At 37.5% G+C, this 27,649-nt stretch overlaps 3 protein-coding genes across 4 annotated transcripts; 1 reads left to right on the top strand and 2 right to left on the bottom strand.

The window, feature by feature from the left end:
• Positions 1 to 21,359: 21,359 nt before the first annotated feature.
• LOC149704648 (uncharacterized) lies at positions 21,360 to 23,550 on the top strand. The gene is made up of 6 exons (XM_089865691.1): positions 21,360 to 21,666; positions 21,752 to 22,162; positions 22,256 to 22,423; positions 22,491 to 22,803; positions 22,919 to 23,064; positions 23,136 to 23,550. The coding sequence occupies exons 2-5, from the start codon at positions 22,143 to 22,145 to the stop codon at positions 23,015 to 23,017; spliced, it is 600 nt and encodes a 199-aa protein (XP_089721817.1). The 5' UTR covers positions 21,360 to 21,666; positions 21,752 to 22,142; the 3' UTR covers positions 23,018 to 23,064; positions 23,136 to 23,550.
• Positions 23,551 to 23,595: 45 nt separating this feature from the next.
• On the bottom strand, positions 23,596 to 24,881 carry LOC149704647 (uncharacterized). Its single transcript, XM_089865714.1, has 4 exons — positions 24,762 to 24,881; positions 24,088 to 24,367; positions 23,971 to 24,011; positions 23,596 to 23,910 (listed from the first exon to the last, which is right to left on the bottom strand). Exons 1-4 carry the CDS (start codon positions 24,879 to 24,881, stop codon positions 23,596 to 23,598), a joined length of 756 nt encoding a protein of 251 aa, XP_089721840.1.
• Positions 24,202 to 27,343, bottom strand: LOC149704646 (uncharacterized). Of its 2 annotated transcripts, XM_089865709.1 has the most exons (5): positions 25,571 to 27,343; positions 25,384 to 25,503; positions 24,762 to 25,273; positions 24,392 to 24,676; positions 24,202 to 24,299 (listed from the first exon to the last, which is right to left on the bottom strand). In XM_089865709.1, exons 1-3 carry the CDS (start codon positions 25,797 to 25,799, stop codon positions 25,257 to 25,259), a joined length of 366 nt encoding a protein of 121 aa, XP_089721835.1. In that variant the 5' UTR covers positions 25,800 to 27,343; the 3' UTR covers positions 24,202 to 24,299; positions 24,392 to 24,676; positions 24,762 to 25,256. The 2 variants fall into 2 exon arrangements, with proteins under 2 accessions (XP_089721835.1, XP_089721834.1); XM_089865708.1 differs by having other exon boundaries at positions 24,762 to 25,503; positions 25,571 to 27,335.
• Positions 27,344 to 27,649: the final 306 nt, after the last annotated feature.

The following is a 27,649-nucleotide window of genomic DNA, read 5'->3' as shown; positions in this document are numbered from 1 at the left end:
ATAGCTGCTTAAATGTCATGATTATTTTCCTTTTGGTTAGTTTTGACTCAAGACTTTTCATGTTGGTAATTTACTATCTAGTAGTTCAATAAAAAGACAATAAATCAATTAAAATTAAAAAAATCCGATTTAAATAAAAACATCAATTATTTTGTTTTTTTGAAAAAATCAAAAAAATCAACAACCCTGCTCTGTTCCAAATTGAAGCCTCTTTAGACTTTTAGAGAAAATAAACTTCACGTTTCTTAAGTGCCACGCGAAGCGTTCAAGAAGACCCTGTCTCACCAAAGTTCATCTTACGGTTTTAAACTTATTTGAAGTTGCTCACAAGTATCACGCTTAAAAAACTTCTCGGACGTCAAATCTTTGGTCGTCCAATTCTTTGCCTATCACCTCCATCGTTAAATTAAGTTTTTAAGAATGTCTATTTTCAACCAAAAACTAATTTTTATCTTCCACTCGACGAAAAAATATTTTCACCTATTCCAAGTTTACTATATAAAAGAGACCGCAAACCACTCTTTTTATCATTTAATTTTCATATTCTCCGAACAATTAAAATGGCTGATAGAGTATTAATTCGTCGTCAAATTGTTGAACTTCATGAGCAAGGTCTTTGCAATAGAGCAATAGCGCGGCAATTAAATGTTTCACCGACCACAGTGGCTACATGGATTGATCGTCAAAGAAATAATGAATTTAACGGTGGAGCTGATAGGGAGAGAGCCGGACGACCAAGGGCCCTAACGGACAGAGACCTCCGTCTGATAGGTCGGACGAGTAGGGCACAACCTTTTTTAACCGCGAGGCTCGTTAGAGCTGAACTGGAGCTGCAAGCCAGTGTAAGAACTGTGGGAAGAGCCTTGGCAAGCCAAGGGCTGCACGGAAGGGTCGCTTGCCAAAAAGATAAGTTGACTGCGGCAAACCGACAAGCGAGGTTCGAATTTGCTCAAGAGCATTTAAATTGGACACTGGAGCAGTGGGAAACCGTGGTCTTTACGGATGAGAAGAGTTTCGTCGTTGGACATAATGGCCAGGTAATTTTAATTAGTTCGGAAGTGTGTTGAATGAGGAGATAGACATAGAGTAACAAAGCCTATCGTTAGAGTATTTATTACTTTACACTCGCTCACCATTAATCAAGTATGTTTGACGTTTTAAAGATATGGGTTAGAAGACCTGTTGGCATGCGCTACAGAGAGCCCTACATCATCGAGGTTCAACGCAGTGGTCGATTTTCCGTAAACGTTTGGGGTTGGCTATCGGCGGTGAATTCCGGATGTTTGGTTCATATCGAAGGACGAAACAATGCCCAACGATATGTCCAACTCTTGGAAAACGACGCTTTGCCCAGCATATTGGAAAGGTTTCCCGACGGAAACTTTACCTTCATGCACGACCGCGCTCCAATACATACGGCAAGATTGGCCACAGAAGCGCTGGAGAGGCTTAGTGCGACTGACGGTTTTAGGGTAAGTGTCTTATCACCGATGTTAAATGTTCTATCACAGCTTAATTAACAATAGCATTACATTATTTCTGTTAATGTATCGTAAAGGTTATGAACTGGCCTTCAAAAGGGTGCGACATGAACCCGATAGAAAATCTCTGGGCGGAAATGGTCCGAAACGTTGACCATGTCAACGTTAGAAATGCAGAACAATTACTGGAAGCTGTGCAAAATGCTTGGCGAGATCTAAAATTAAACGTGGAGTTATTCCAGTCCTACCACAACTCGATGCCTAATAGGATTCGAGATGTCTACGAAAACCAAGGATATTGGTCGCGTTATTGAAACGTCGTTTTGTGCAATAAGCCCATTTATTTTTTTTGTTTTTTCTTTATTCCAAGTATGCCAAGTTAAATAACCCCGATTTATAAAATATATGCAGCTATGTTTCTATAATGTCCAATGCTAAGTAACATTATTTTGTTTTGGTTCGTATGCGGTCATCATACTTAGAAAATACAGCGGCCACACATTTTCGATTTATGTTAAAACTATTTCCAATAAAATGAAACTAGATCCTTAAATTATGAACTTTGAGTTGACACATGATCTTTACTTCTTTCTTTGGGGGAAAACAACAATTGTCCTAAGTAGGCATATAATAAAGTTACAACTTTATATGGTCTCCGATAACGTTTAGGAAAATACTTTGCGAGATTATACACAATGCTTAATTCATCTTGAATTGTTTCACCGTAGATATTAACTTCATTAGATTTACTTCTGTGTGTTTTTACACATTTCTGCGCCACAATCTGCCTAAAATTCACATATATAAATTCAAATACTATTTGAAACAAACCATTAAGGTTGCAGTTGTAAAGTAGTACTACGATTATTTGGTCCGATTCTTGGTATACCCTACGGTTACAATGTTAAAAAACATAATAACCTACCTTCTTGAAAACACAATACGAAAGAGACATTTTCTGTAAATTTCACGAATACCAACCGTTCCACTATTACGTAGGGCTTTTTATTTTTGTCAAATATTACGTTCCAAAATTCAATCTTAGGTATCATTGCAAAAAAGGCAACGAAAGTTTAAAGAGGTAGTTGTTAATTTTCAAATGTGCAGGATTTAAGCAAATTCAACACTAAACCGATAAAGCTCGAAAGTATAGAAAACTTTAGCACATAAATATATTTCTGTCATAAGAATAATTGTAGTCATAACCGTAAACATACTTCAATAATTTGAATTACATCAGGGATTCTACATGTAAGAGGTATCGGAAGCGGACATATAACCAAAGTTAAACATCTGGCTCGGGCAGAGGGGTCTTTTAACTAGTAGAGGCGAAGGCTAGTGGTCCCTTTCAAGGACAAATTGAAAACAAATCCAAAGCTGGTGAAACACGGCTCAACTGCGCATGGCACACCGCTGCCGGAGCCACTCGTTTCTGATCCCTCTTACATCTAGAATCCCTGAGATTGATAAACATACGCGTAGTATTAAATGAAGGGCCCTTGTAACCATTCCCCATAATTTGTAACACTTTTTCTATATTCTTCATTTTCGATTTTCATCTATTTCTGATATTATGTCACTGGAATTCGATCAAACATTATTATAGACCAATTTGAAATTTCCTTGGCATAAGCCAACACTCAAGGGGTAAGCCCGCCATCGGGGTAAACTCGTGATTCTAAGAAGCTCCGCTAGAGGCAGTGCGAGTTGGCAATAGCCTCCTGCATGGCGTGAGCTCGGGATCCAATATAGCCGTGCTTCTTGGCGTGAAGCAGTTTACCCCGATGGCAGCCTCGCCCCTGCGTGTTATTTTATCTGTGTGTAATTTCCGAATTGGTCTATTAAAGTCCATTCTAACATCTATTCCTTAAGAGTTTCACAACCTTCAATACACGTTGCTCTGCATTCGAAACATTTATTCTCTAAACGCTTCAAATGTATAATTAAACTTAAGTCCAACTCCTAGCCCAGTATACGTGATTTACGAGAAGCTTCCTCTAGGGCGCTGCCATAGCGAGTGACAGCCGGGCGTGCCTTTGTTAGTGGCTGACATGGAGAGTGAGTAAACGTGCCTCTGTAGCCTTGACTGAAGAATTCTCTGAAAAGGGGGAGCTAACCTCGTAAGTCCTGTATAGAGCCCCTCCCTTCAACACATAATGAAACGTTTAAATTATCTTAATGGCTCACTTAAACTATGTTTTGCCAACGCTGCTGACGGAGACGGCAAAAAATACCAATGGGCCTTAGTTGCTAACTCGCTATAAGGAAAATAAGACTCGCCTCTTCTTTCATCCCCCCCGTCGCGGGGAAGGGGGGTCGTGGACAATGACGTGCGCCAAAATAACCCTGTTCTCCATTCCTTCTTAGAAAATTAAATGTGTTAATAATAAAACGAAAAGCCACCCAAATAGTATCGATCAAACATTTATTTTCCCAGGCGCCAAATACCATCATGCAAAATTCTGGAAACGTTTTCTTCTCGAAAATCCTCTCACTTTTAACCTATCACAAAACTCGTGTATTATATTTAATTCACTGAATACCATTTATGCAAACTCTAATTGTAATTCAAACATTTCTCAATTTCCAAACCGCCCTGAACATTCATTCCCATGTTAGTCTCTTCCCTTATTGCGTAACACCCGGTTTTCACTGGGCGAATTTTATGCGTTTTTCGCATTATTTTGCGGAAAAGGAAAAACCTTTCCTCTTTTTTTTGGCGAATTTCGCGATTTTGCGTTGTGGGTGCTATTTCTATTTTTGCGAATTTTCCCGAGGCGCGTTTTTCTTTTCCGTTGGCACGAACCAATTATTGAGGGTTTGCTGGTCACGTGGTTAAGTCATCGCTTTTAATATTTCTGAATTTCAGGGTGAAATTACCTTTAGTAGGGTTTGACCATCTTGTTTATCTCCGCTTTTCCTTTACTACAGAGTTAAGTTGATTCTGATACAACAAAATAATCGTTAGGCTTATTTTTCATCATTTTGGACGTCGCGTTTTGGGTCATAACTTTTGACTTTCTAAACCGATTTTCAATATGAAAATAGTTTTGGATTCTGTGTGGCAAGACGCGTGCAATGACTCCATTGTCGACCCATTTGGTGCATTATTTCGTCATGTCATTATCGGGGGTCTTTACCATTTCCGGTATTACTATCACCCAAATTATGCAACTGTGCAATATTTCTGCGCAAAATAATTTCGTGAAGCAGATCTATCTAGAAAGTCCTATTTTATTGCTCTAGTGCAAATAGAAATTAAATGGCAGCCAAATGAAAATGTCCAGAAACTTTTGTCGGGGACTGAATACAATATTCTTGGCGCGATCTCAAGTTGAACGTGGAACTATTCCAGGCGTATCATCATTCAATGCCTAGTAGAGTTCGGGAGGTTTACGAAAACCAGGGATATTGGTCACATTATGACACCGTAAACTTCGCATTTACGTCATGTAAAAACTTTAATTTGTTTTGTGTAATTTGTTAGAGTATGTTTAGATCTATTATTAGATTTCATTAAAATTTTCTTAAAATCTTGTATTATAAATATCGTAAGAATTACTTCTAACTGGTATTTATTGGTTTTAGTGTAATGGTGTCCACACATGTAAATACTGAAATAATAACTGGCGAAGTCAACTGGTTTTTCATTGCTCAAGTTTTAATAAAGAAAGAATTAAATATGATCGTATAGTTCTTTTAAAGTTCATTGCACAAGTTGTCCTGTGATCTTATTTAAAACCTAATTACTTCCAATAACGGAAATGTCGACATTGAACTACACGCAAACCTCTATCGCGTTTTTCGCAAAAGTAAATAACCATCAAAAGTATACTACAACCGGAAACAATAAAAAATAAACCAACAAATCGAACCCGTGTCCTTAAGTGTTCTCTAAACCATTAATTACTCAAACTTCGAAGACACCACTAATCTAAGACAACAAGTTTAATTTAAACTCGAAATTTTAATTTAATTCACAAGGACACCTACGTAAAGCTCAGTAGCTTGTATGCTTAACATCTATAGTTACAATTTGACTGATAATCTACTCCGAGTCCAAACTCCTTTATCAGAGGTATGAAATTTTGCAGGGACGGTACTCAAATGCAGTAGGCGAGCTCTTAGGTTTCTTCTATTCCTCATCATCTTGAAAAATGGCGGCGTCTACGTGTTTCAACCAAAGCTATAACATTTAAAACACTGGTTCCCAACATCCGTAAGACTGACTTCATGTCTTTTGAAGCTCGATTTGCCACCTTCGTTAAAATTGGCGGCCTGAAATGTAATAGTATATCTCGATGGGCAACGCCGGTTGTTTTTTTTACTACTCTGTAAATACTAAAGATTGAAGATGGATTTTTTATTCTAAATATTCAAGTTGGAATTCTCCTAAATATTCAAGATGAATTCATTTCTAAATATTCATGATATAATTTCAGTAAAACTTCATCTGCGAAAAAGTACATAAATAAAATAAAATTTCTATCCGAACAACCTTGGAGAAGCTTCAACCTATGACAGGGCAAGAAAATGGTATTTAACTCTATACATGGGCGCCCGTTAAATTTCTCATTTCAAGTAAAAAATCCAAGGCGTCTTAGATTATTGTGTAAATCTAAGCGTCCCTCTATCCATATAGATTATGAAACGTAAACTTTAAACTACAAAAGAATAATATCAAATTATTTTAGGGGAAATAGTCAAGGTTAATAATGGAAGCAGACTCAATTTAGTTTTTTGCCAAATAACCGATAGTAAAGTTGAGATATTAAATTCTCAATGTCACAAACCAAGGCGCTTACCGACTATATTATAGCAGGAAAAGTATGCGCTATTGAGTCTTATTTTTTCCTATCATCATTGATACTGCTCTACTCTAAGCTAAAAAATATATAGAGCAACCTTCATACGCTGAAACACGACACAATTGCAAACGCTGTGCTTTTTATCGTTTTTAGGGCCTCTCTCTCTTTTTAGCTCTATGTTCCAAAAACAGCCATAATTTTCAAAAACCAAATTCTTAAGTAAAGTTTAAAGGGATAGTTATCACGTCTAAAATGTGCTGGGAATAAGAAAACTTGCAGAGTAAAGCCGAGAAAGCGGGAAATACGTTAAAATTATCCACGTCGTAAAATATTTTCATGTCATAAGAACTTGCGAATAATTTAACCTGTATATATATATTATTATAATTCAAACCATTCTCATCCACTTTGAATTGAACAATGTCTTCTCAACCATCCTCATGAATTTGCCGTCGAAATATTATTCCCACAATATTATTTTCAGAGCATTTCTCAACATCCAGTTCTCAAGCGTCCAAACATTAATTACCGGACGTCAAATAAGTTCTGTTACACCTGTATTTTAGTCATGCCACCTATTTTGCTCCATAAACTATCTCTGTTACACCTGAATTTTAGTCATGCCACCTATTTTGCTCCATAAACTATCTCTGTTACACCAGTATTTTAGTCATGCCAGCTATTTTGCTCCTTAAACTTTCTCAAAGTATATTCTTGAAACACTGTCCATCATCCAATACCGCGGCTCGTCCAACTTTTAATAGCGATTCAACAGATAACGCCGTCTGCCGTAAAATATCCGTCAAAAGAATTATCCCCAAATATCCACCCACTGTATTAGCAACTAGGAAATTATAAAAAATCATTAAACATATCCAAATCTCTAAATATTTAGACGTTTACAAACTGCCACCAACAACCCTCCATTTCTGAAGACTGAGTCTAATACATAAGTTCTCATTTCTCATATGTCAGTGTGGAACTAAAAATTCTCGGGTTGGAACATCTTGTTTTTCTGATCGTAATATTTAATACGGAGCTAAGTTGATATAGATAAAATTAATAATTGTTAGGCTTATTTGCTATTGTTTTGAACGTCACGTTTTTTGTCATAACTTTTGATTTTCTGAATCGATTTTCAATTTGAAAACAGTTTCGGATTCTACGTGACAAGACGCGTTCAACGATAGCATTGTTGATCCATTTGAAGCATTATTTCGTAACGTCATTATCGGGGGCTTTACTATTTCCGCTATGGCTAACGCCCTATTAGCGCCACAGTGTCATTTGTAATTTTAAAATAATTTTGAGAAGTAAACCTATTTAGAAAGTCCTATTTTGTTATTCTAGCTGAAATAGGAACAAAATGGCAGCCAAATGAAAATGTCCAGAAACTTTTGTCCAGGACTGTACCATTATTTGCTTAAAGCATAGCGCGGCTCCTGTGGATCCCCTACAAGTTGACTTTCCTTACGAACTCCAATTTTGGCTTGGCGAAGCTAGAGGCATTTGTGGGCGGGATTTATACGTGCATGTATAAATCCCGCCCACTAGCCTTTGCCAAGCCAAACCCGGAGCTCAGGAGGAATCGAAACCTTAATTAACGGTATGATAGCTATTTTTACAATATTGAACAATCATTACTGAAGCCACTGTTGCAACTATTCGCCTGTAAAATGAGATATTATTCCCGACTTTAAGTTAAGGGCCATTTTCAATCAACGTTTTCCAAGAATTTGGCTTTCGTTTTTTTATTTTTCGAAATTTTGTCGCGCTTCCTAAGACAAAAATGAATATCCAAAATAGAATAGCCGCAACTCGGGCCGTTTTCAAACAAGCATCAAATGAATAAAATTGACTATAGAAGGCGTATTAACGCAATTGCTCTTACTTTGAGCCGCTAAAATTGAAAGAAAATGAGAAACAAATATCAAACTCTCGAAAGTTTAAAACCTGAGAAGACGAAAAGTTGAATTTGAAACTTGTTCGAAAACCATCTACAATTTGCGTTTCCGTTTTCGACTGAACATTACATTTGACGCAAAGGCTTATATTTTGTTCATGATAATCTTGATTGAAAATAGGCCTTTAAAAGTGAACATTTTAACTTCATGGCGTCGTAACACTGTTGAGTTTCGATATCGCAAATGTGCGTGCAAAACAAAGTGGACTCTAAAATGACTTTAATAACACTCCGTGATTGCTTCTCGTGTATGCCATCATTTCAAAAAGTAATTATTGATACCACCGATTTGGAAGGGTCACAGCAAGAATTGAGTCAATCTGTAGAGGAAAGCACTATGACCCTTTGTCAATTACAAGAGTTAAGCCAATCACTAGCAAAATTTCCTTCCATCACCTCTACCATTGTGGGACGTACCTACATCACAGAACACTTAATAGATACGGGAGATGCGAAACCTATTCGAACTTTCGCCTATCGTTGCTCGGATTCTAAGCGCGCAATCATTAAGGAACATATTGATAAGATGCTACAAGCAGTAATAGTTCGCCCGTCACGAAGTTCCTGGTCTTCTGGAATTTGTTTGGTTTCGAAACGGGAAGGAGGATGGCGGTTTTGTGTTGACTACCGACCCTTTAATAAGGTCACCAAACCAGACCCCTATCCTTTACATCAGATAGAAGAAATACTATTAGAATTAAATAAACCGAAATTTATAATTACGCTAGATCTAAAGAGCGGGTATTTTCAGGTCCCAATGGAGACAGACAGTATTCCTAAAACTGCTTTCTCTTCTCCCTTTGGTAAATTTGAATTTTTCGTGATGCCCTTCGGATTATGTAATACGCCCACGACATTCCAGAAGCTCATGGACGAACTATTTAGGGAATGGAATCACTTTACCTTATTTGTGTACTTAGATGACCTGCCTCGCGTACATGGAAGGAACATGCAAGGGCCTTAGAGTATGTTTGCCGGAAACTTAAACAAGCAGAATTAATCTTAAACCTAATAAAATGTCATTTTGCCAAATCGTCTACTTGTATCTTGGGTCATATAGTTGATAGCAGGGGAATACACATTGACCCTGACAAAACTCTGGTAATTAAACACTTTCCTCGACCAACGGATGTCAAATCCTTATCTAGGTTTTTAAGCTTCACTGGCTGGCATAACCGATTTATAGCCAAGTATGCAGAACTAGCCGCCCCTTTATATAGACTTAAACGTAAAAATGTAGAATGGTATTGGTCAGGAAAATGTGAGGATGCCTATGTTAAGCTTAAACAAGCCATCATATTAGCTAATGAAAACCCTGTTTACCACTTCGACCCTGATAAGGCTATATTTCTAACGACGGATGCCAGTAAAATAGGATTAGGCGCTGTGATTAGTCAAAAAGAAGGAAAACTGGAATACCCGATTGTTTACGCATCCACCTTGTTAAACGCTGCCGAGAAAAAATTATTCAACCTACGAGCAAGAATGTTTAGGCATATATTGGGCCATCAATCGTTTTCGCCATTTCCTTGATGGTAAGGAATTTACTGTGATCACCGATCACAAGGCATTACAATGGCTCTACACTCGTAATGAACCTTGAGTAGAGTATTGCGTTGGATAATGTGCTTACAATCATACAAGTTTAAAATCGATTACAGAAAGGGAGTAGAGAATGTCGTTGCGGATGCTCTGTCTAGGGATATCCCAGCTAGTGCTTAAAATTATGAACAGTTTCTTCTTTTATGACATCTGATTGCGATATCTTTCCCGCAAAATCGTCAACAGTTCGTTGAATGTCATATTTACTTTCAGTTATTAAATCTGATCCGATAAGGTGATAATTTTCAATAGACCTAGCGCTATCTAAACGATTTCTAATCATATATCTGTTCAGATATATTTATAATTTTACAGATATCCGTGTTTAACTTTATACACTGATTATACATACAACCTTTCCAGTACACATGAAAACCTTCAATTATCTAGTCAAGACAAAGATACAGAGATTCATGTAATTTTTGAAGCGGGAATAGAGAACAGGGTACTTTTTGCGTGCGTCAAAGTCCACGACACCCTTCCTCGAGATGGGGGAGGGTATGAAAGAAGAGGCTGGTCATTGTGACGGAGATAAAAAGCAACGATGTATTTTTGGCCGTCACCGTCAGCAACGTCATCAAAATGTAGTTTAAGTTAGCCTGTTAGATAATTTAAAATTTTCGTTACGAATTGAATGGATTGGATCTATGAGTCGCACTGAAGTAAATACTAACCGCTAATAAAATTACACGGATCCCTGGTCAAGACTAGTCACTGTGTTTTGATAAATCATAGCCCCCCCCCCTCTGACGCGATAAGTTCTTTCTATCTTTATTAAATAGGTGGAACAAATTACAACGGCAACCATTGTTGTGATATTGAATATACTGGTGCCACACAAATAATTGCCCTCTTCTAAGGACAAGTCTTACCTCGTACCTAGTGATGTGAAATTAACATATATTTTAAAAACGGTAATTTACTCCGTAAATTACTGATTCAAATTTTGCGAAAACCAAAATTACATTTCATCACCAAATTTGGTAATTTAAATTTTACGTGCTTACAGTAAATGAAATTTCAACAACGTTGAATTGTGAGAACTATATAAAGTTCTTTACATGATTTTGCGGCAGCCGTGGCCTTTCTAATCCGATCTTTAACTAACGATTTTTAGTTCTGGTTGGCGCCTGGCAACTCTCTTTGGAAGTAAATACAGTAATAGTTGATCATTTAAATATAAAATGAACTTTTAACGCGTAATGAGCCCCTGACCCAAATAAAAGAGCACTAGCATGTGCGTGTGACAACTTGGTCCGGCTTTCAAGTAAACACCACTTCAGTGACTAACAATGAATCACTATTTTAAGCTAGAACAGCCGCATGAACGAAAAGGGTACAGAGGAAAACGGGACTCCGAAATAAGAGAGGACATTGTTTTAGTCTCAGGAAGGATAGTACACTTGGTTTCACTCCCAGAAAACAAAAATTTAAAAAATGTTTCGTAATTCTTACCATTATAAAATTACGAAAATTTGGTAAATTACCACCGGTAGTTTACGAACGGTAAATTACTGACTCACATCTCTACTAGTACCAAGTCAATTGTTTGGGAAAATAAACTGAACTGCTTCCCTCGACATCCAACCTACAATAAACATCCAATTTGCCAGGATTTTTTAAGTATATGCGTTATAAATACATTTGAAACGTATAAATTCTTAAAAGGTATTAATCCGAAACTACGACCGATGCCACAGATATCTGTTTCAAATGTCTACAATCTGGTTTTTATCTCAGATATGATTTGATCCGAATGTGTATCTGTAAAATGCATCTGATCTGAACAGAAAACGGTGCTCAACTGTTTATCTGATAGCTGAAGTCAAGCAAACATATTTGATCTGTTCGGATCACAAATCAGTTAACTGTGTTCGGTTTAAAGCACTAGGTACAACTAATTACTTTGTTATATTTTTATGAGAATTTTAAATGAAAAAGACAGAATTTTCATTGTGGTAATAAATTTATATTGAAAGGGTATTTTTTCGGATTGTGGTATTGCGTTTGTGTCAGTCCGTACACATATTCCTAGATGTCGCTAGATACATATCTCAAATATATGTAGCAAGTTTTTCCCGCCGCTTGCAATCTTCATGTTTCTTCAATTTCCTTGTTTAAAATCAGTGATGGGCCCAAACCGATATGGCACTTTAATGACCAATATATCAGTTCGAGCTAAATGTATAGATTTTTACCGATATATTGGTTCTAGGTTATTTTACCGAAATGTCGATTCTAGGTCAAAATCGGTTTCATTGGGTTAATCGTTTAGTTCGCCGAATTTAAAATATCGTTTAAAATCGGTATCGGTTCCATTATAACTACGATATCGGCCATAACTATTTAGAACGTTTGAGGTTTTTTTATAGTGAAAACAAATCACTCGGTTTTCGTATTCCCTATAGGTTTATCTATATCTATAAAAATTAAAGTCCTGACTGACTGATAATCAACGCCCATCCCAATTAGGAGGCTGAAAATTTGCAGGAACGTTACTCATAAGTAGTAGGCGCGTATTAAGAAAGATTTTTCCCATCCGCCACCATCTTAAAATATGGCGCCCGGAAATGTAAAAAATCTTCTCTAAGCAACAAAGTCCGCGCGTTTCAACCGATTTTACAAACATTTAGTGCACTGGTTTCCTTTAACCTATAGACGGGCTGAACGGTCTTTTGGGTTCGATTTGTTGCCATCTTTTTAAATGGAGGCCAGAAATTTAAAAACCCTTCTTTATGGAATAACGTCCGCATGAAAAGTAATAAAAATTGTCCTGACGGGCGGAGGGGCAACGCCAAGTGCCTTCGCTCCTAGGGTGCTAAAATATATCAGTCATCAGTAAAATCTACCCATTATTTATATCATTTTGATGGAAGTTCTTATTTCACTCGAGCGACGCCGCGGGTAACAGCTAGTTAGATACAAATTTAAAAACAAATTGCGCTTTTGCAAGGAGCTAATTTGGCGGGCAGTGACGTTTTAGGGAAAGGTATATTTATTATTTTCGATTCATCGTCCGTTTTCTATTCATTTCTACGCATTTACTTTTTATTGAGAATTTATTAGGATTCTGATGCTGTAAACTTGTATTTCAAGCAAAACATAAAATAAAATTTTAGAATCAACAATATAGTGTAATATGTATATTCACCTTGATATATATAAATCTCTCGTTTTAAGTACCATTTTAAGGTAACATTAAAGAAAATGTTACGGTTTACGGTTTATTTTAGCTTTCCCATTAATTTACATAAGCCTTTAAAACCGTTTCCACGGTTAACTCATTGCTACTTCGTTTTATCGGAGATAACTAGGCAGTGTACACTAACGTTAAGTGCAGCTATTCATGGCTATCTCCACTTTTCGTAAACCGCCCAAGGTGCGGGATTTCGGTCCAATGGGACCTCCCTTCTTTGCTTTCGGTTGAATGGGATTTCGGTCCAATGGGAGGGAATCAAATGTTGTTGTTTGACGCAAGAACAACTCTGGGACTAACTGGTTACAAACTCTTTAATAATTTAATTAAAACATTAAAGTTAATTTCCGGGAACTTTACTGACTGTACACCGCTCGACAACTGACACCTGATATATGAAAAACATTATCAGAATGTTATCCGGTTATATAGTTAAAGGCATCGCGATAAAAAATAAAAGATTACAAGAATAACCGCGATGCATAAAAAAGATATGCCCCAAGGCATATTAACGCTGTTTGCAGTGTGATATTGTCTTTAACAAAACCCGAAATTAGGGATTCCCGCTACCAATAAGCAAGGCGTGGAAAAGTACAGGAAAAATATCGATAGCTTAACAACAATCCGTAGTGGCGCAGACGTTGAGTATCCGCATCCCACACCGGCGTCGTCACTCACTCGTAAGTTCGAGTCCCGATGCCTCTGAGTGTAAGCATAATATGATCGAATTTAGTATAGATGTCGCTAGTGCGGTGGAGAATGAAATTCCGGCAAGCTCTGCCGCGTAATTTAAATTTACGAAAATGAACGCGAACGCGAAACAGCCAGCCTGCCTGCCTGCTTGCTTGCCTGCCTGCCTGCTTGCCAGCCAGCCTGCTTCCAGGGGTCGCCGTATAAAGCTGTTGCTATGGGCAAACAGCATAACAACCGTTATTATCTCTAATTTACAACAGTCCCTCTTAAGATCGGTGGTTTCAATATTCTATCCAGGAGGTGGTTATTTAATTATTTCCAGTCCCAGGACTTTGACGCAGAACAGGTGCTTCGGACGGAACTGGCTCTTCGTACAGACGTCAGCTGGCATTTCCTCTGTTGGTAGATACCGCATGGCTATATGCCCCTGGTCGTAGGTGTCTCGAATGAAGTGGTGCCGGATATCAATGTGCTTGGTTCTGGCACGGAAAACAGGATTCTGAACGAGTTTCTGAGCACCCTGGTTGTCGTTGTACAGCTCGATCGCCTTAACTGATGCTCCAAGTTCGTTGAGAAGTCCTTTGAGATATATGGCTTCTTTGGTAGCGTCGGACATTGCCATATGGACAAGGCAACGGTTCACTGTTTCCGTGCTTCCCAGGATACTGCAGCGCCGGCTAGTTTGAATACATATCCAGTATATGATTTCCTATCTTTCGGACAGCCTCCATAGTATGCATCAACGAAACCCTGGATTGGCAATCCGGTCTTCCGATAAAGCAACCCATGATGAAGAGTTCCCTTCGGGTATCTCAGAACTCTTTTCCCGGCAATCCAATGAGTTTCGTCATAACTTGTGTTGAACTGGCTCAATACGCTGACTGAATACGCCATATCCGGTCGTGATGACACCACCAGGTACATAAGAGAGCCGACCAGAGATTGATACGGAATACGACTGATGTCTTCTGCTTCTGGGTTTTCTGGATTTTGCAACTTGTTGTTGGCATCCATTGGAGTCGCTTTTGCTTTGGAGTCTTGCATGTTGAAACGTTTCAGAACCGTTTCTGCATATTTCGCTTGGGAAACATGGATGGTATTTTGTTTTAGATCTTGCTAAAATTCCATTCCGAGACAGTGATGGATTGGCCCCATGTCCTTCATATCGAATTTTCTCCCAAGTTCAAGCTTTACATCAGTCATCCAATCCGGGTTGTTGCTTGCAAGGATCAGATCGTCGACGTAGACTCCAATGATCATAACATCTTCCGCGACTCTTAAAACGTATAAGCAGGGGTCTCTCTTCAATGGTGTCATTCCAATCTCCGAAAGTCTTTGATGTAACTTCTTGTACCATTGACGGCCCGACTGTTTTAGGCCGTAGAGGGATTTCTTGATGCGACAGACTTTATGTCCCTCTTAATAATAATAATAATAATAATTAATAATAATTTTTATTTCTCAGTAAAAAAAATACATTTTACTGATGGCAACTAGGTAAAAGACAAGTCCCATTTTTTCACTAGTTACCAGTACACACACAAAAAAAAAGAATAATAATTTAATTTAACATAAAAATATGCATTAGACCTGATATGGCTGCGCTTTAAGGTGCATACTGAGGTCGTTTTTAAAACTATACACCGACGTACAACATCTTATTTCAGCAGGAAGTACATTCCATTGTCTTATAGTGCGACTTAAAAATGAATATAAAAACGCGTCACATGTACATTTGGGGATATAAAAGGTTAAAATTTCACGCCGTTCATTGATTTTAACATAGTTTAATAAAGGTAGATAATAAAAACCATTAATGATTCTAAATAAAAATGTGAGACAGGCTTTTTGTTGTAAAAGATACATAGGTAAAATGTTCAAATGTTTAAGACGCGTACAATAATCCATTCTGTTATTTAAACTATTAACAGGCAAGTTTATACAAGGCTGTCCAACAAAAAATGAAGTAAAATGCCGCAATACTCTCTCCACCGAATTTTTATCTTTCATCAAATAGGGTGACCATACCTCGACCCCGTATTGTAGTAAAGGTATAACAAGAGCGTTAAATGAAATCAAACTAGCCTTGGAACGGCCGAAAATTCTGCGTATCATACCTGAAATACGACGGGCTTTCGCAGTTATGTAGAAAACATGATTCGCCCATTTAAGGTCACTCGTAAAAATAATACCTAGTAATTTACAATTAAAAACACGAGGCAAGACAGTGTCACTTATCCTATAGTCAAAATTAATTACTTGTCTCCTTCTAGTGAAAATAATATAGGAGCATTTTTTAATATTCAAGTTCAAAAGATTAACCGTGCCCCAATCAACGATTGCATCAATGTCCCTTTGTAAATTAAGGGAATCCTGTTGGCAAGTAACCGCACGAGATAAAAAAGAATCGTCCGCGTACTGCCAAAGAGTGCTATGCGGGGATATATTATGTGGTAGGTCTTGTGCATATAGGTTAAATAGTAGCGGACCAAGTATTGAACCCTGAGGGACTCCAGAGGTAACAGGAAGAAAACAGGAGGATTTACCCTGATAAACTACACGCTGTGTCCTTTCCCTAAGAAAATCAGCTACCCAACGTAAAGTATTCCCCTTAATTCCCAAGACTTTAAGTTTCATCACCAGTCTATCATGAGGTACCGAATCAAAGACTTTTTTCCAATCGAAAATGACCACATGTACGTCGGGCGGGTTTCTTTTGTCTAAGATAGAGGCCCAAGAGTGAAAGGCTTGAACTAGTTGCGTTGAGCAACTGAACCCCTTGCGGAACCCAAATTGACGTTGCGGAAGGATCTCATTTTCAGAGCAATAACTTCCAATTTGATCACTTATTATTGACTCCATTACCTTACAAACTACCGATGAGAGAGAGATTGGCCTATAAGAGGCCAGCTCGGACCTACTGAGGGAGCTACCTTTAAAAAGGGGGACCACATTAACTCTTTTCCAGGCTAAAGGGAGTTTACCCAATCTACAGTGTGGAAGAGATCAGATCAACACCTACCTTTGTGGAAAACCCCCAAAACCCCTGACGGACTACTTCACTGCAGTACATTTTCGAGCTCGTATATAGGGTGTGACATGTGTCATTGTATGCAAATGAGAACGTGCAACAAGTATCATAGTGAATATCGTTTAATGATACGCACTTTGAAAGTTAAAGACCTACGATTAAGCTTAGGAACTAAGGCATCACACTACAAATTAAAGGGCTGTTTGGTAAACCCATGAGCGTAAATGTTCGAAGTGCCTACCGTCGTGGTGTAGGCACTCTTCAAGACGATTTTCCATGCCTTGTATTACGTTTTCTAGCATTTGAGGAGTGATTCGTTAAATTGTGCTTCGAATTCTGGCCTTCAAGTCGTCTACATTTAAAGGTTCTGTTGCAAACACCTTCCCCTTAACATATCCCCATAAGAAGAAATCAAGTGGAGTTAGGTCAGGGGATCTTTCTGGCCACGGAATTGGTCCACCTCTACCGATCCAACGGTTCGGAAAGTGCTCAGTTAGCCATTGGCGAACATTGACCGCCCAATGTTGTGGCGCACCATCCTGCTGGAACCACAGGTCCCGCATCACTGCTAATGTTAATGCGTCTATCGCATCATTAAACTCGTGGCTTTGTCCTACTTAGATAAGGAATCCATACGAGGTTATGAAGGTCAGAATTTTCCGCGGCACTAAGGCACATTATTCAATCAAACGTACGCGTCGTTACTAGCAGCTAAGTTCGTATAAACGTTGTAAATCGTCGTAGACGAATGGCAGCCTACTCCAACCGAGAAAAATTGAACATGACGTTTATTTTGGGTGAATTTCGCGGTAACGTTCAACAAGTGGCATTGCTTTATGCCGAACGCTTCCCAAACCGACGAAGGCCGGTTCGAAGAACCTTCACGAACATTAAAGACAACCTACGAGATTTCGGGAGTTTCGTCGTGCAAGACCGTCAACGTAGAAGAGACCGTATAATTGGTAATCATGATAGGGAAGTCGACAATCTAGCTCGTTTTGAAGCCAATCCTCATACTAGTAGTAGAGCGGTCGGAGAAGAGGTTGGTCTAAGCCATTCAACCGTTCTTGACATTTTACATCGGCATCACTACCGGCCCTATCATATCCGCCTACATCAAGCCTTAACGGACGATGACTACCTAAGACGTCAAGACTTCTGTCTTACCATGCGCGAGCTAATTGAAGCCGATCCATTGTTCTTAAGAAAGGTTCTTTTTTCTGATGAGGCGACATTTCACAGGGATGGTACGGTAAACCGACATAACTTACATTAGTGGACCCAACGAAATCCATACATGTTACGGCAACATTACCATCAAATTCGATGGAAGATAAATGTTTGGTGTGGCATTCTGGGGAACAGAATCATCGGACCTTTCTTCTTCGAGGACAACAGTACTGGTGACGGGTATTTGCACTTCCTGCGCCACGAGCTTAGTGATGCGATAGACGCATTACCATTAGCAGTGATGCAGGAGCTGTGGTTCGAGCAGGATGGTGCGCCACCACATTGGGCGGTCAATGTTCGCCAATGGCCAACTGAGCACTTTCCAAACCGTTGGATCGGTAGAGGTGGACCAATTCCGGGGCCAGCAAGATCCCCTGACCTAACCCCACTTGATTTCTTCTTATGGGGATATGTTAAGGGGAAGGTGTTTGCAACAGAACCTTTAAATGTAGACGACTTGAAGGCCAGAATTCGAAGCGCAATTTAACGAATCACTCCTCAAATGCTAGAAAACGTAATACAAGGCATGGACAAGGCCTCGGAGATTCACTTTTCGTGAAACAACTTTATAACAGACTGGATTATCTTTCGCGCCAAGAAACTGGCGCTATGCCCAGAGTTAAAAAAATTAAAAATTCAAACCCCCGCGTTTAGAAATAAAAAACACAGATTCATTTAATTGCAACCCTGAAAGTAGTGAAGAAAATCTAAAAACCTGCGAAACTATTAGAAAAGAGCTTTCGGAACTTCATTTTGAAATGAATCCAGATAAAGATGTTGTGGAGATTAAAATGCGAAATGCTTATGCTCTTCAAAGACACGACATTAGTGAAGGAATGGATTTGGAAGAAATTAAGGCACGTTGGCCATTTCTATTTGAAACTACTGGAATGAGAGTGCATTTGGAGCAACTTCTTGGCTATGATCTTATTAAAAAATTCACCGTCTTTTTCAAAGAAAAAACGCCCTTATTTTTGCAATTTTTTTCCAAAAGCAAAAAAAAAATTCTGTGTCTCGTTGTTGGAAAAACTGAAAGATGTAGGAAGTAGAACCGAATCTGAAGTAATTGGTTCCGTAATTTTGTTGATCATGAATCATTTCAACGAGGAACCTAACCAAGTGTTCCCAGTGGTCGAAGTAATGCATAATGATTTAAGTACTAAATTTAACACACAACTAATCATATTGTATTTTAATCTTAGCCTGGTACTGAAGTAAACCACGCGGAACTTAAAAAATTTAAAGAGAAGTACTCGATGCTGATCGTAATAGGTATTGAAATTTTTACAAAACTATTTTACTGCCCAATATACTCCCTTTTTCTTTTTCAGGAGAGGGTTTGGATAATTGTTCCCATTTTGCTTTGGTTGCGGACAATACGGTCTTAAACGACCATATTTCAAATGATGAAATTGCAACTGGAATTGGAATGTTTTTTGGCGTATACTATGTTATGAACATGCATTATCCTGAAAAATGTCCCGCTTTTTTGGAATTTTTGCAAAGGTATTTTATTTTCTAATAAAGTTGTATTCATAAGCACAGATAGCCAGAATACTTTTTCCGTGAGATTTAAAATAGTATCACTACATCTTAGGTTCAGAACTATAACCAACTGCGCGAACACAAGTATAGTTATGGAAAATATCATAGAGGGAGTTTTTTTTAAGATGGCAGTTTTAGGTTTAAAGGAGGTAACACCAAAATGCCATTTTAACACGTGTTTTTTTATATTTTTAATGATATTGCTGCACTTGATTTTATTCCCTTCATTAAATTCAAACAAATTTGTGGACTAGAATCCAAGCGCGTGCAAGAATATTAATGAAAATATGAAGAAAACACTTAAACAAAAATGGTTTCTTCACATAAGAGGTTCATCATCCCATTAGTATTAGTCTGACAAGATACTTACGAGCCTATTCACACTATACGATTCATCATACATTTCTTGCTTTGCAACTAATCGCACATAGTGCAAGTAAAACCAGTTTATTTTTTGTACTAAAACTGATGTCTAAGTCTCAAATATTCCCCAAACATTTCTTAAGTCAAAACGACAACCAACAATGGGTACAATTAAGATGGTTTGGAGATACATAATTTTTCAACGAAAATTTTGTTTCCGTTCAAAATAAATGGGATTTAGATATAAACGTTTGAAACTTGGAGCTTTTTGAAAACGTTGCAGAAGCTATTTCTAACCATATACGTTGAATGGAACGTTAATGCTAATTTTGGCTGAAAAAATGTTTCACAGCAAAATCGGCATGATACATTTCTGCGACTTGAACCTTAGATCCATATCCATTTATATTATTAATTGTGTTTAAAAATTGGCAAGAAGTTGAGATATCTCGACATGGTTTTGTCTATCTATTTGAGGTTTTTTCACTTGCTTGACTTTGTGAAGAGACTGAGTTTGTTAGAATGGAATAAAGATTGCATTATTTTAGTCTAAAGAATTTAGCAGCGTGAAAATAGTTAAGGCAAAGCTGAAAGTAGCATTACTTCTAATATTCTAATTTTTATTGTTTTATCCCTTCTATAAAAATGTATAACAATTTTAATTTATTATATAGGTTTGTAGCAGACATCAATGATGACACAACCGCTGAAGTCAATACTAAAGCCATGGGGCTCTTCAACAAACTTTCTCCACTTATGTGGACTCAGTTTAAGCCGGCTTCATAAAATTAATGAATTTAGAAAATAAATTTTATCGATCATACTTGATTTCTAGTTCTTCTTAAACAAAAAAAGGTTTTAAACAGTAATATCTGCATGTATTTTTTTGAGCTGTAAATACCCTCTCGTTCTTAATATCTAATTGATTGTATCAAGCTAAAAATACACCATACCCCTGCAATATATACGTATTTCTTTACTTGAGATTTTACTAGTCTCCCAGCTATAAATACACCATACTCCTGTTGTAACCAACTATTTCTATCCAGTAGATTTTACTAGTCTCCCACCGAAAATTACGTCATACTCCTGTAATATCTTCGTATTTCTATCCAGTAGATTTTACTAGTCTCCCACCGAAAATTACGTCATACTCCTGTAATATCTTCGTATTTCTATCTTGCAGATTTTACTAGTCTCCCAGCAAAAATTAAGTCATACTCCTGTAATATCTACGTATTTGTATCCTGTAGATTTTACTAGTCTCCCAGCAAAAATTACGTCATACCATGAATTTATTTATTAACATGAATATATATGTGCATTGACTAGTTAAACTACATATTTAGGGATGGGAGGGGCTTAGTATGCGTGACGTCAGAGAATTTCTGGAGGTTTGTTTTTAAAGCAGACGACGCTTAATGCTTCTAGACTACAGTCTGGGAAATAAGGATATTTTTTAAACTAGTCCTTGGGACTAGTGACCCCCCTAGTGTCCTAAATAATAAAGTGGTCGCCGTAGTGGTCCCAGCCTTTGTTCTTCTATAGATTTGCAATTAATAAACTGGTCTCGAGGACCAGTAACCCCCACTTTTTGAATTAAAAAACAGGTCCAAGCAATTAATAAAGTGGTTTTGGACCAGAGGAAGTGTGCTATTTCCCAGACTGTTCTAGAGCTGTTCACTCCGGAGTCCGGGAACGCGTTGCGTTTGGCATGAGTCTCAAGAGAGAGACAGGGATTGAGAACTATTAAGGTATGGTTTTAAAACAAATGAATCTAATATTATTTTCAGGACTTTCGATATGATGCTCATACAAGATATTTCCACTGATCTATAGAATAGTATAGCATAAAGAGATGGCTAATCATCAAAGTGATCCTAAGCCTAGGACAAAGAAAGTGACGAAGCCAAAGAGCAGTTCTGGTAAAATCACCAAAAAGAGGTTGGAGACTCGAAAACAAAGGGATGTTCAAATAATATCGTCTCGAATTAAAAATGTTCCTCAAGAAGATTTGGTGTTAAACGTGGAAAACAACTTAATAGCAAATGTTGAAGGTTGCAAAGCTTCCAAAATAAAACTGATACAAGACATAGGATTTAGACAATCTGGTTCGGCAACATCAACAAACTCATCTAAAGTAGATCTAGTGTAAGAACTGAGAAGTACATTTCTGAATCTTTATGAAAACATTGCGCAAGAAAACAAAGTCAAAAATGAGGACAAGCAAATGGAAATGGAAAGGCAATGGTATTCTACTTTGGGATTAATTTGCAAGGCTCTTGACAACAATTTGGAAGAGTCATCTGTGCCTTTTTCTAAAGAATGTGATATTTTAATCAGTATTTTAAGAACGTACTCGGAAAGTCATAGTCTGAGTGACATAGTCTCAGTTTTTCATGCCGTCGCACATTCTACCTTTGAAATTTTAATGAAAGTTAGCCTCAGAGAAGACACAATCAACACACCAAGATCAAACGCTAACATTGACCTGAACAACAATAAACTAGAGTATGTGATATGCTACATGTGAAATACATAATTTACAATTCCCCTGCTAATTAAATATGTTTTTTAGATTCATTGATGGTGATCAGCAATTAAGATTAATTACACTAGCTGGAGGGTGCCTGGGTCAAATGATGAGCCTCCACAAGGAAGCCAGGAATAAGAAAGGCCAACCAAACATTGAATATGTAAATTTCATAACGTCGATAACGATGAGCGAAAAAGAGAAAAATACTCTGGAGGTGTCCTTGAAAGACCGAGATAGGGGTGGTTTATTATTTCCCCGAAAGGAACTGAACCATTTCCTTTTAATATTTGAAAGAGAGTTGAATAAAGTTGCCAATAAAGAAACCATGAAATTGTATGGAGCAAACGCAATCAAGGTAATATGGTGGTTCTTTAATCTAATTCGATTTTGAAAAAGAAAATAAGACCTTGAAATCTTTAATGGTTAGGTGATTTGTTCTCATATGAAAAATGACATAATTTTACAAGAAGAATTTGAAAAAGCTGTTAGCAATATGGAAGAGGAAGACCATCGTTTGTTTGACCTCAAAAATAGGGAAACCTTTTTCAAAATATTTGTCAGAAAATTAGTCCATGCTAGAGTCGGAGCTTTCTTCAGTTCGTACAATCAGTTAAAGGTCAACTAATATCGTTTTCAAATTGCAAGTATGCTTAAGCCTTATTATATTGAATAATTAATTTAATATAGGTCGACGCAGGAAAGGGAATGTCAAAAGGAGGCTCTATGCTGCGCGATGATCTGTATGGATTCGCCACAAATAAAAAGAAGAAAAAGAAAACTGTGATTGGAAAGAAGTTGAAACCTTTTCCTAAAGACTGTGATAATAAAAAATTGCGCAAACCTAAACGAGGGGAAAATGTCGCAGAAGCACCCCTCGCTAGTCCTGATTATCAAGAAATTACTGCGAAAACTAAATGTGATAATGCGCAGCCATCGTCTTCTGGCATCAAAAATAGTTCCTATTTAAATTATAAGACCAAAACCCAAACAGAATGTGATCTTAATTGTACAAAAGAAATTAACCCTCAAACATCTACGTCACTCTTTCCACGTTCAAAACGAATTATAAAGCGAAGAAAAATTTTAGATCTGTAATATTTTACATTCATTCTTTTAATTAAATGCTTATTTTACATTGAATTCTTGTTTAAACCATTGGTAGAATTTTGGATTTACTTTTCTTCAATTCCATATCAGCTACGGCCAGTGGTGCACTTCTATAATCACCATGAGAAAAGTGCATGCCGTGAATGTCTCTTTTTATCAAGAAAGCTCTTCTCGCTGTAGCATAGTTTATCCCTGATAATTTTCCGGCCGCGCTAAATTTAAATTGACTGAAGAGGGTTTCAACCGCGCTACCATTAATTTTGCCGGGTGACAAGAAATAACCAGGGTTGGCTTTCAAATAGTCATCAGAGAGATTTCTAAATCCGTAATACATGATACGCAGCAAATCCCACGTCTAAAATATACTGAGAATAAGTGTCCATAACTAATCACGCAAATTACAGAAAAAACTTACTTGCCAGGAAAGAAAATGGGCTTGTTCAAAATCAGGTTCCTCTGAAATTATATTTCGATTTAAAAATAAGCTTTTAAATATTACAAATAAAATGTTGCATTAGTAAGATATTTTTACTTTCAATTGAGTCAATCCAGGAAGCGAAAAAATTAAACCCCTCATCAATCCTTTTCAATACGGGATGATCCAGTCTCCAGAGAGAAAATTGCTGGAGAATTCCTCTCGCAAAAATGTAGTTACAGGCTTTTAAGTAATCGTACACAGCTAATACTTCGGTGGCATCAGCTGGAACTTCTGTCACTTCTAGAGTTTCTTCTGCCGATTGAGAGCTAGAAATACAGGAAGAAATTGCTGGTGGTTTTGCATAGTGTAGCAATGCCATCAACATCTGCTCTTGCTATTTAAGTAAGTTCATTCAAACCGTTAATAATTTGATGTGCAATTCATGAAAATGGCGAAATTTAAGAATTCTTGCCTGCATTATTTTTGCGGGTTTGACATTTAATTTTGTCCAAGAGTCCCTCTCAATATAACTATTCTGCAAGTTTTTTACAAGTTTTGGAAGGTTTTGTTTCATCCTGACTACTTCCCTTTCGTAGTGCTTTTCAATCACTGACCATCCAAAACGAACCCCTGATGAACTTCTAAACTTTCTAGCACCTTCTGGATTTCGAGAGGCGTGAAGTTGATTGATCAAACTTTTCAGCTAGGTCCAAAAATAAAAATATGTTACCATGATTTTGCAACTGTATAAGCCCCTCTGTGTCAAAAAATTTATTTTAATTCATTACTTCGTGAGTGGGGCAAATTATCCAATGAATTCTGCGGCCTGGCCAGAAAGGATTTTCAAAAGAAGGATCAATCACGTGAGAGCCATCTTTTTTCCCAAATGACGTCTTGGGGTGTCCCATCGTGAATTTAATTACCCTTAAATTTGTGCTAGCACCATCACACACACAGGCTCGAACATGAAAGTCATTGAACTCAAAAACACGTATCGTATTCATTAAGCAGGTGTACAAATGTTTCCGATTAACGGATCCAGCGAAGGTGAAATATGGCCCAAGAACATCGAAGTTATGAGAAAGGTCTCTCATAAGAATTGAAGAATATAGGTGGTTTCGTTTTCCATGGCACCCGCAATTTGTTGATAAATATCTCCTAGCATTGTGAAGTCATGTTCGCTCATTGCATATCCAGTTATCTCATGGTTCTTTGAATTCCACATTATTTTACCTATTACTCGCACTTCATCAAAAATCATGATTCTTTCACCAAGAGGGACTTTAAGGCCCTTTTTTCCCTGCTCAATTTTTAGCTTCTCATAAAGGTCCCGTTGAGATTCGAGGTAGGTATTTGATATTCCCGGTTTATCAAGGTGGTGCCTTGTAAAATGTTTCAACGTAGACTCACTTGGCAGATTTAGGATATGGAAACTTTTAAGCGCGGCGTAGGCTGCTGGGCTTCTGATATAAACTGACAGTGCAATTCTGTAGGTGATGAGGGAGCACTTGTTACCTCTATTTCCCGTAACTTTGAATTACAAGAAATAAACATTAAAATAAGCTTAATCCATGATATAACCATCACTTAAACTTACCGTATTTCTTCTGATCATGTTTAAAAGCCAGAGTATCTTGGGAATGTCTATTCATTCTATCTTTTTTCCATATTTGCCTCAGTTGAGCTTTTGTTTTTGGATTTTCATCTAAGACCTCATTAAGATCATCTTTGAATTCTGACTCTATTCGTGATACAATATCTTCTAATTCTTTTGATTGCTTCTCCGATAGCTTAACTTCGAATTTCGATAATCGTTTCCTAAGCATGGCAATTTCATTATTTTGCAAGACTCTCTTCTTCCTTAAATTGAAGAGCCGCTTCGTCCGAGTTGTAGGTGTCAAAAAACGAATTGGTATTCTTGACAAAGTATTTGTGGGAGTTCCGATTAATTTCTGGCACAGTTCTGGCACTTCTTACTGTAGAACTCATGGTAGAAAGTTCACCAAATCCTTTGCGAATAATAGTTGCTTTTTTTGTTCAGTATTTGTAACACAGACCCGTTTAGCTTGCGGCAGGGAAAGACTTTGCGATTTTCTTTTTACTCGTCTTGATAAAAAGGCCTGGCAATTCAGACATCGATGAAATGGGTATGCTGGCAATCGAAATTTTTGGTTTATATTAATTATAAGTGAGCAGTTTGGTGCTTCGTAAACGTACGCTCCACCTGGATACCACCGCTTAATCTTGCAATCAGAATGTTCAATTCCTTTTATATTCAAAGCATCAAATTCATCAACGGTTATTCCGCAACAAACTTTCACTCCACCCGGTTCAAGTGATCCAAAAGAGGAGACTTTACGCAATAATTCAATAAATTCCTTGTCAATTTCCCATACTTCATTAACCAATGTTGCCAATTTTCTCAGGTTTTGCACGGTTCTTCCAAAAACAACCAAGTGGGCAGACCACGTATGAGAAGAAACAACTACTTTCACGGGATCTGATACCACATTTTCTTCTCTTTCAACGCTAAAGCTCTTGTCATGTGAAAGGATATTTATGCTTGCAAATTGCTCAACTACAGCGTTAATTTTACCACCAACAGCGGGAAAAAACCAGCATTATCAATCCTCACGATTTCAAATGTTAGAAGTTTATTTTCAAATCTCTCGTTTACTTTATGGCCAAGGCTTATCACTTCACCAACAGTTTTCAGATTCAGATTTGGAAAAACATTGCACGCACTTGCTATAATTTCTTTTAAAAGCTTAATATCAACTTCGGACATCGTTCTGAGATATTTTTTACGCATCGGCGATCATTTTTAAGATTAAATTGATGCAGTTTGGTAAAAATAACCGAAAATTGTATGAGGCTCAGTCCGCTCAGACAATAGTGATAAACTTGTCGTCTGCTGTTCGAACTTCCAGGTGTCTTTATTTTGATTGGCTACCGCGATGACGTTAAACGCGTGTGTAATAGAAAGTTCCCTCCCATCCCTGAATAGCACGATAGAAAGGCTAATGATACACATATATATTCATGTTAATAAATAAATTCATGGTCATACTCCTGTAACATCTTTGTGTTTCTATCCTGCAGATTTTACTAGTCTCCCAGCAAAAACTACGTCATACTCCTGTAACATCTTTGTGTTTCTATCATGCAGATTTTACTAGTCCTCCAGCAAAAATTACGTCATACTCCTGTATCATCTTTGTGTTTCTATCCTGCAGATTTTACTAGTCCTCCAGCAAAAATTACGTCATACTCGTGTATCATCTTTGTGTTTCTATCCTGCAGATTTTACTAGTCCTCCATCAAAAATTACACCATATTACTGTAATATTTTCGTACTTCTATCCTGAGGATTTTACTGGTCTTCCAGCAAAAATTACACCATACTCCTGCAATATCTTCGTACTTCTATCCTGTGGATTTTACTGGTCTTCCAGCAAAAATTACACCATACTCCTGCAATATCTACGTATTTATGTTCTGTAGATTTTACTATTCTTCCAGCAAAAATTTCACCATACTCCTGAAATATCTACGTATTTATGTTCTGTAGATTTTACTAGTCTTCCAGCAAAAATTACACCACACTCCTGTAATATCTACGTATTTATGTTATGTAGATTTTAGCTCTGTTATTGTAATTTTTACGAACATGCCT

Source organism: Phalangium opilio, unplaced genomic scaffold (assembly GCF_054372755.1).
Source record: "Phalangium opilio isolate 3A_F unplaced genomic scaffold, DU_Popi_V2 ptg000015l_1, whole genome shotgun sequence".
In the NCBI taxonomy this organism is placed as follows: Eukaryota; Metazoa; Arthropoda; class Arachnida; order Opiliones; family Phalangiidae; genus Phalangium; species Phalangium opilio.
This window is presented reverse-complemented; position numbering and strand designations above follow the sequence as displayed.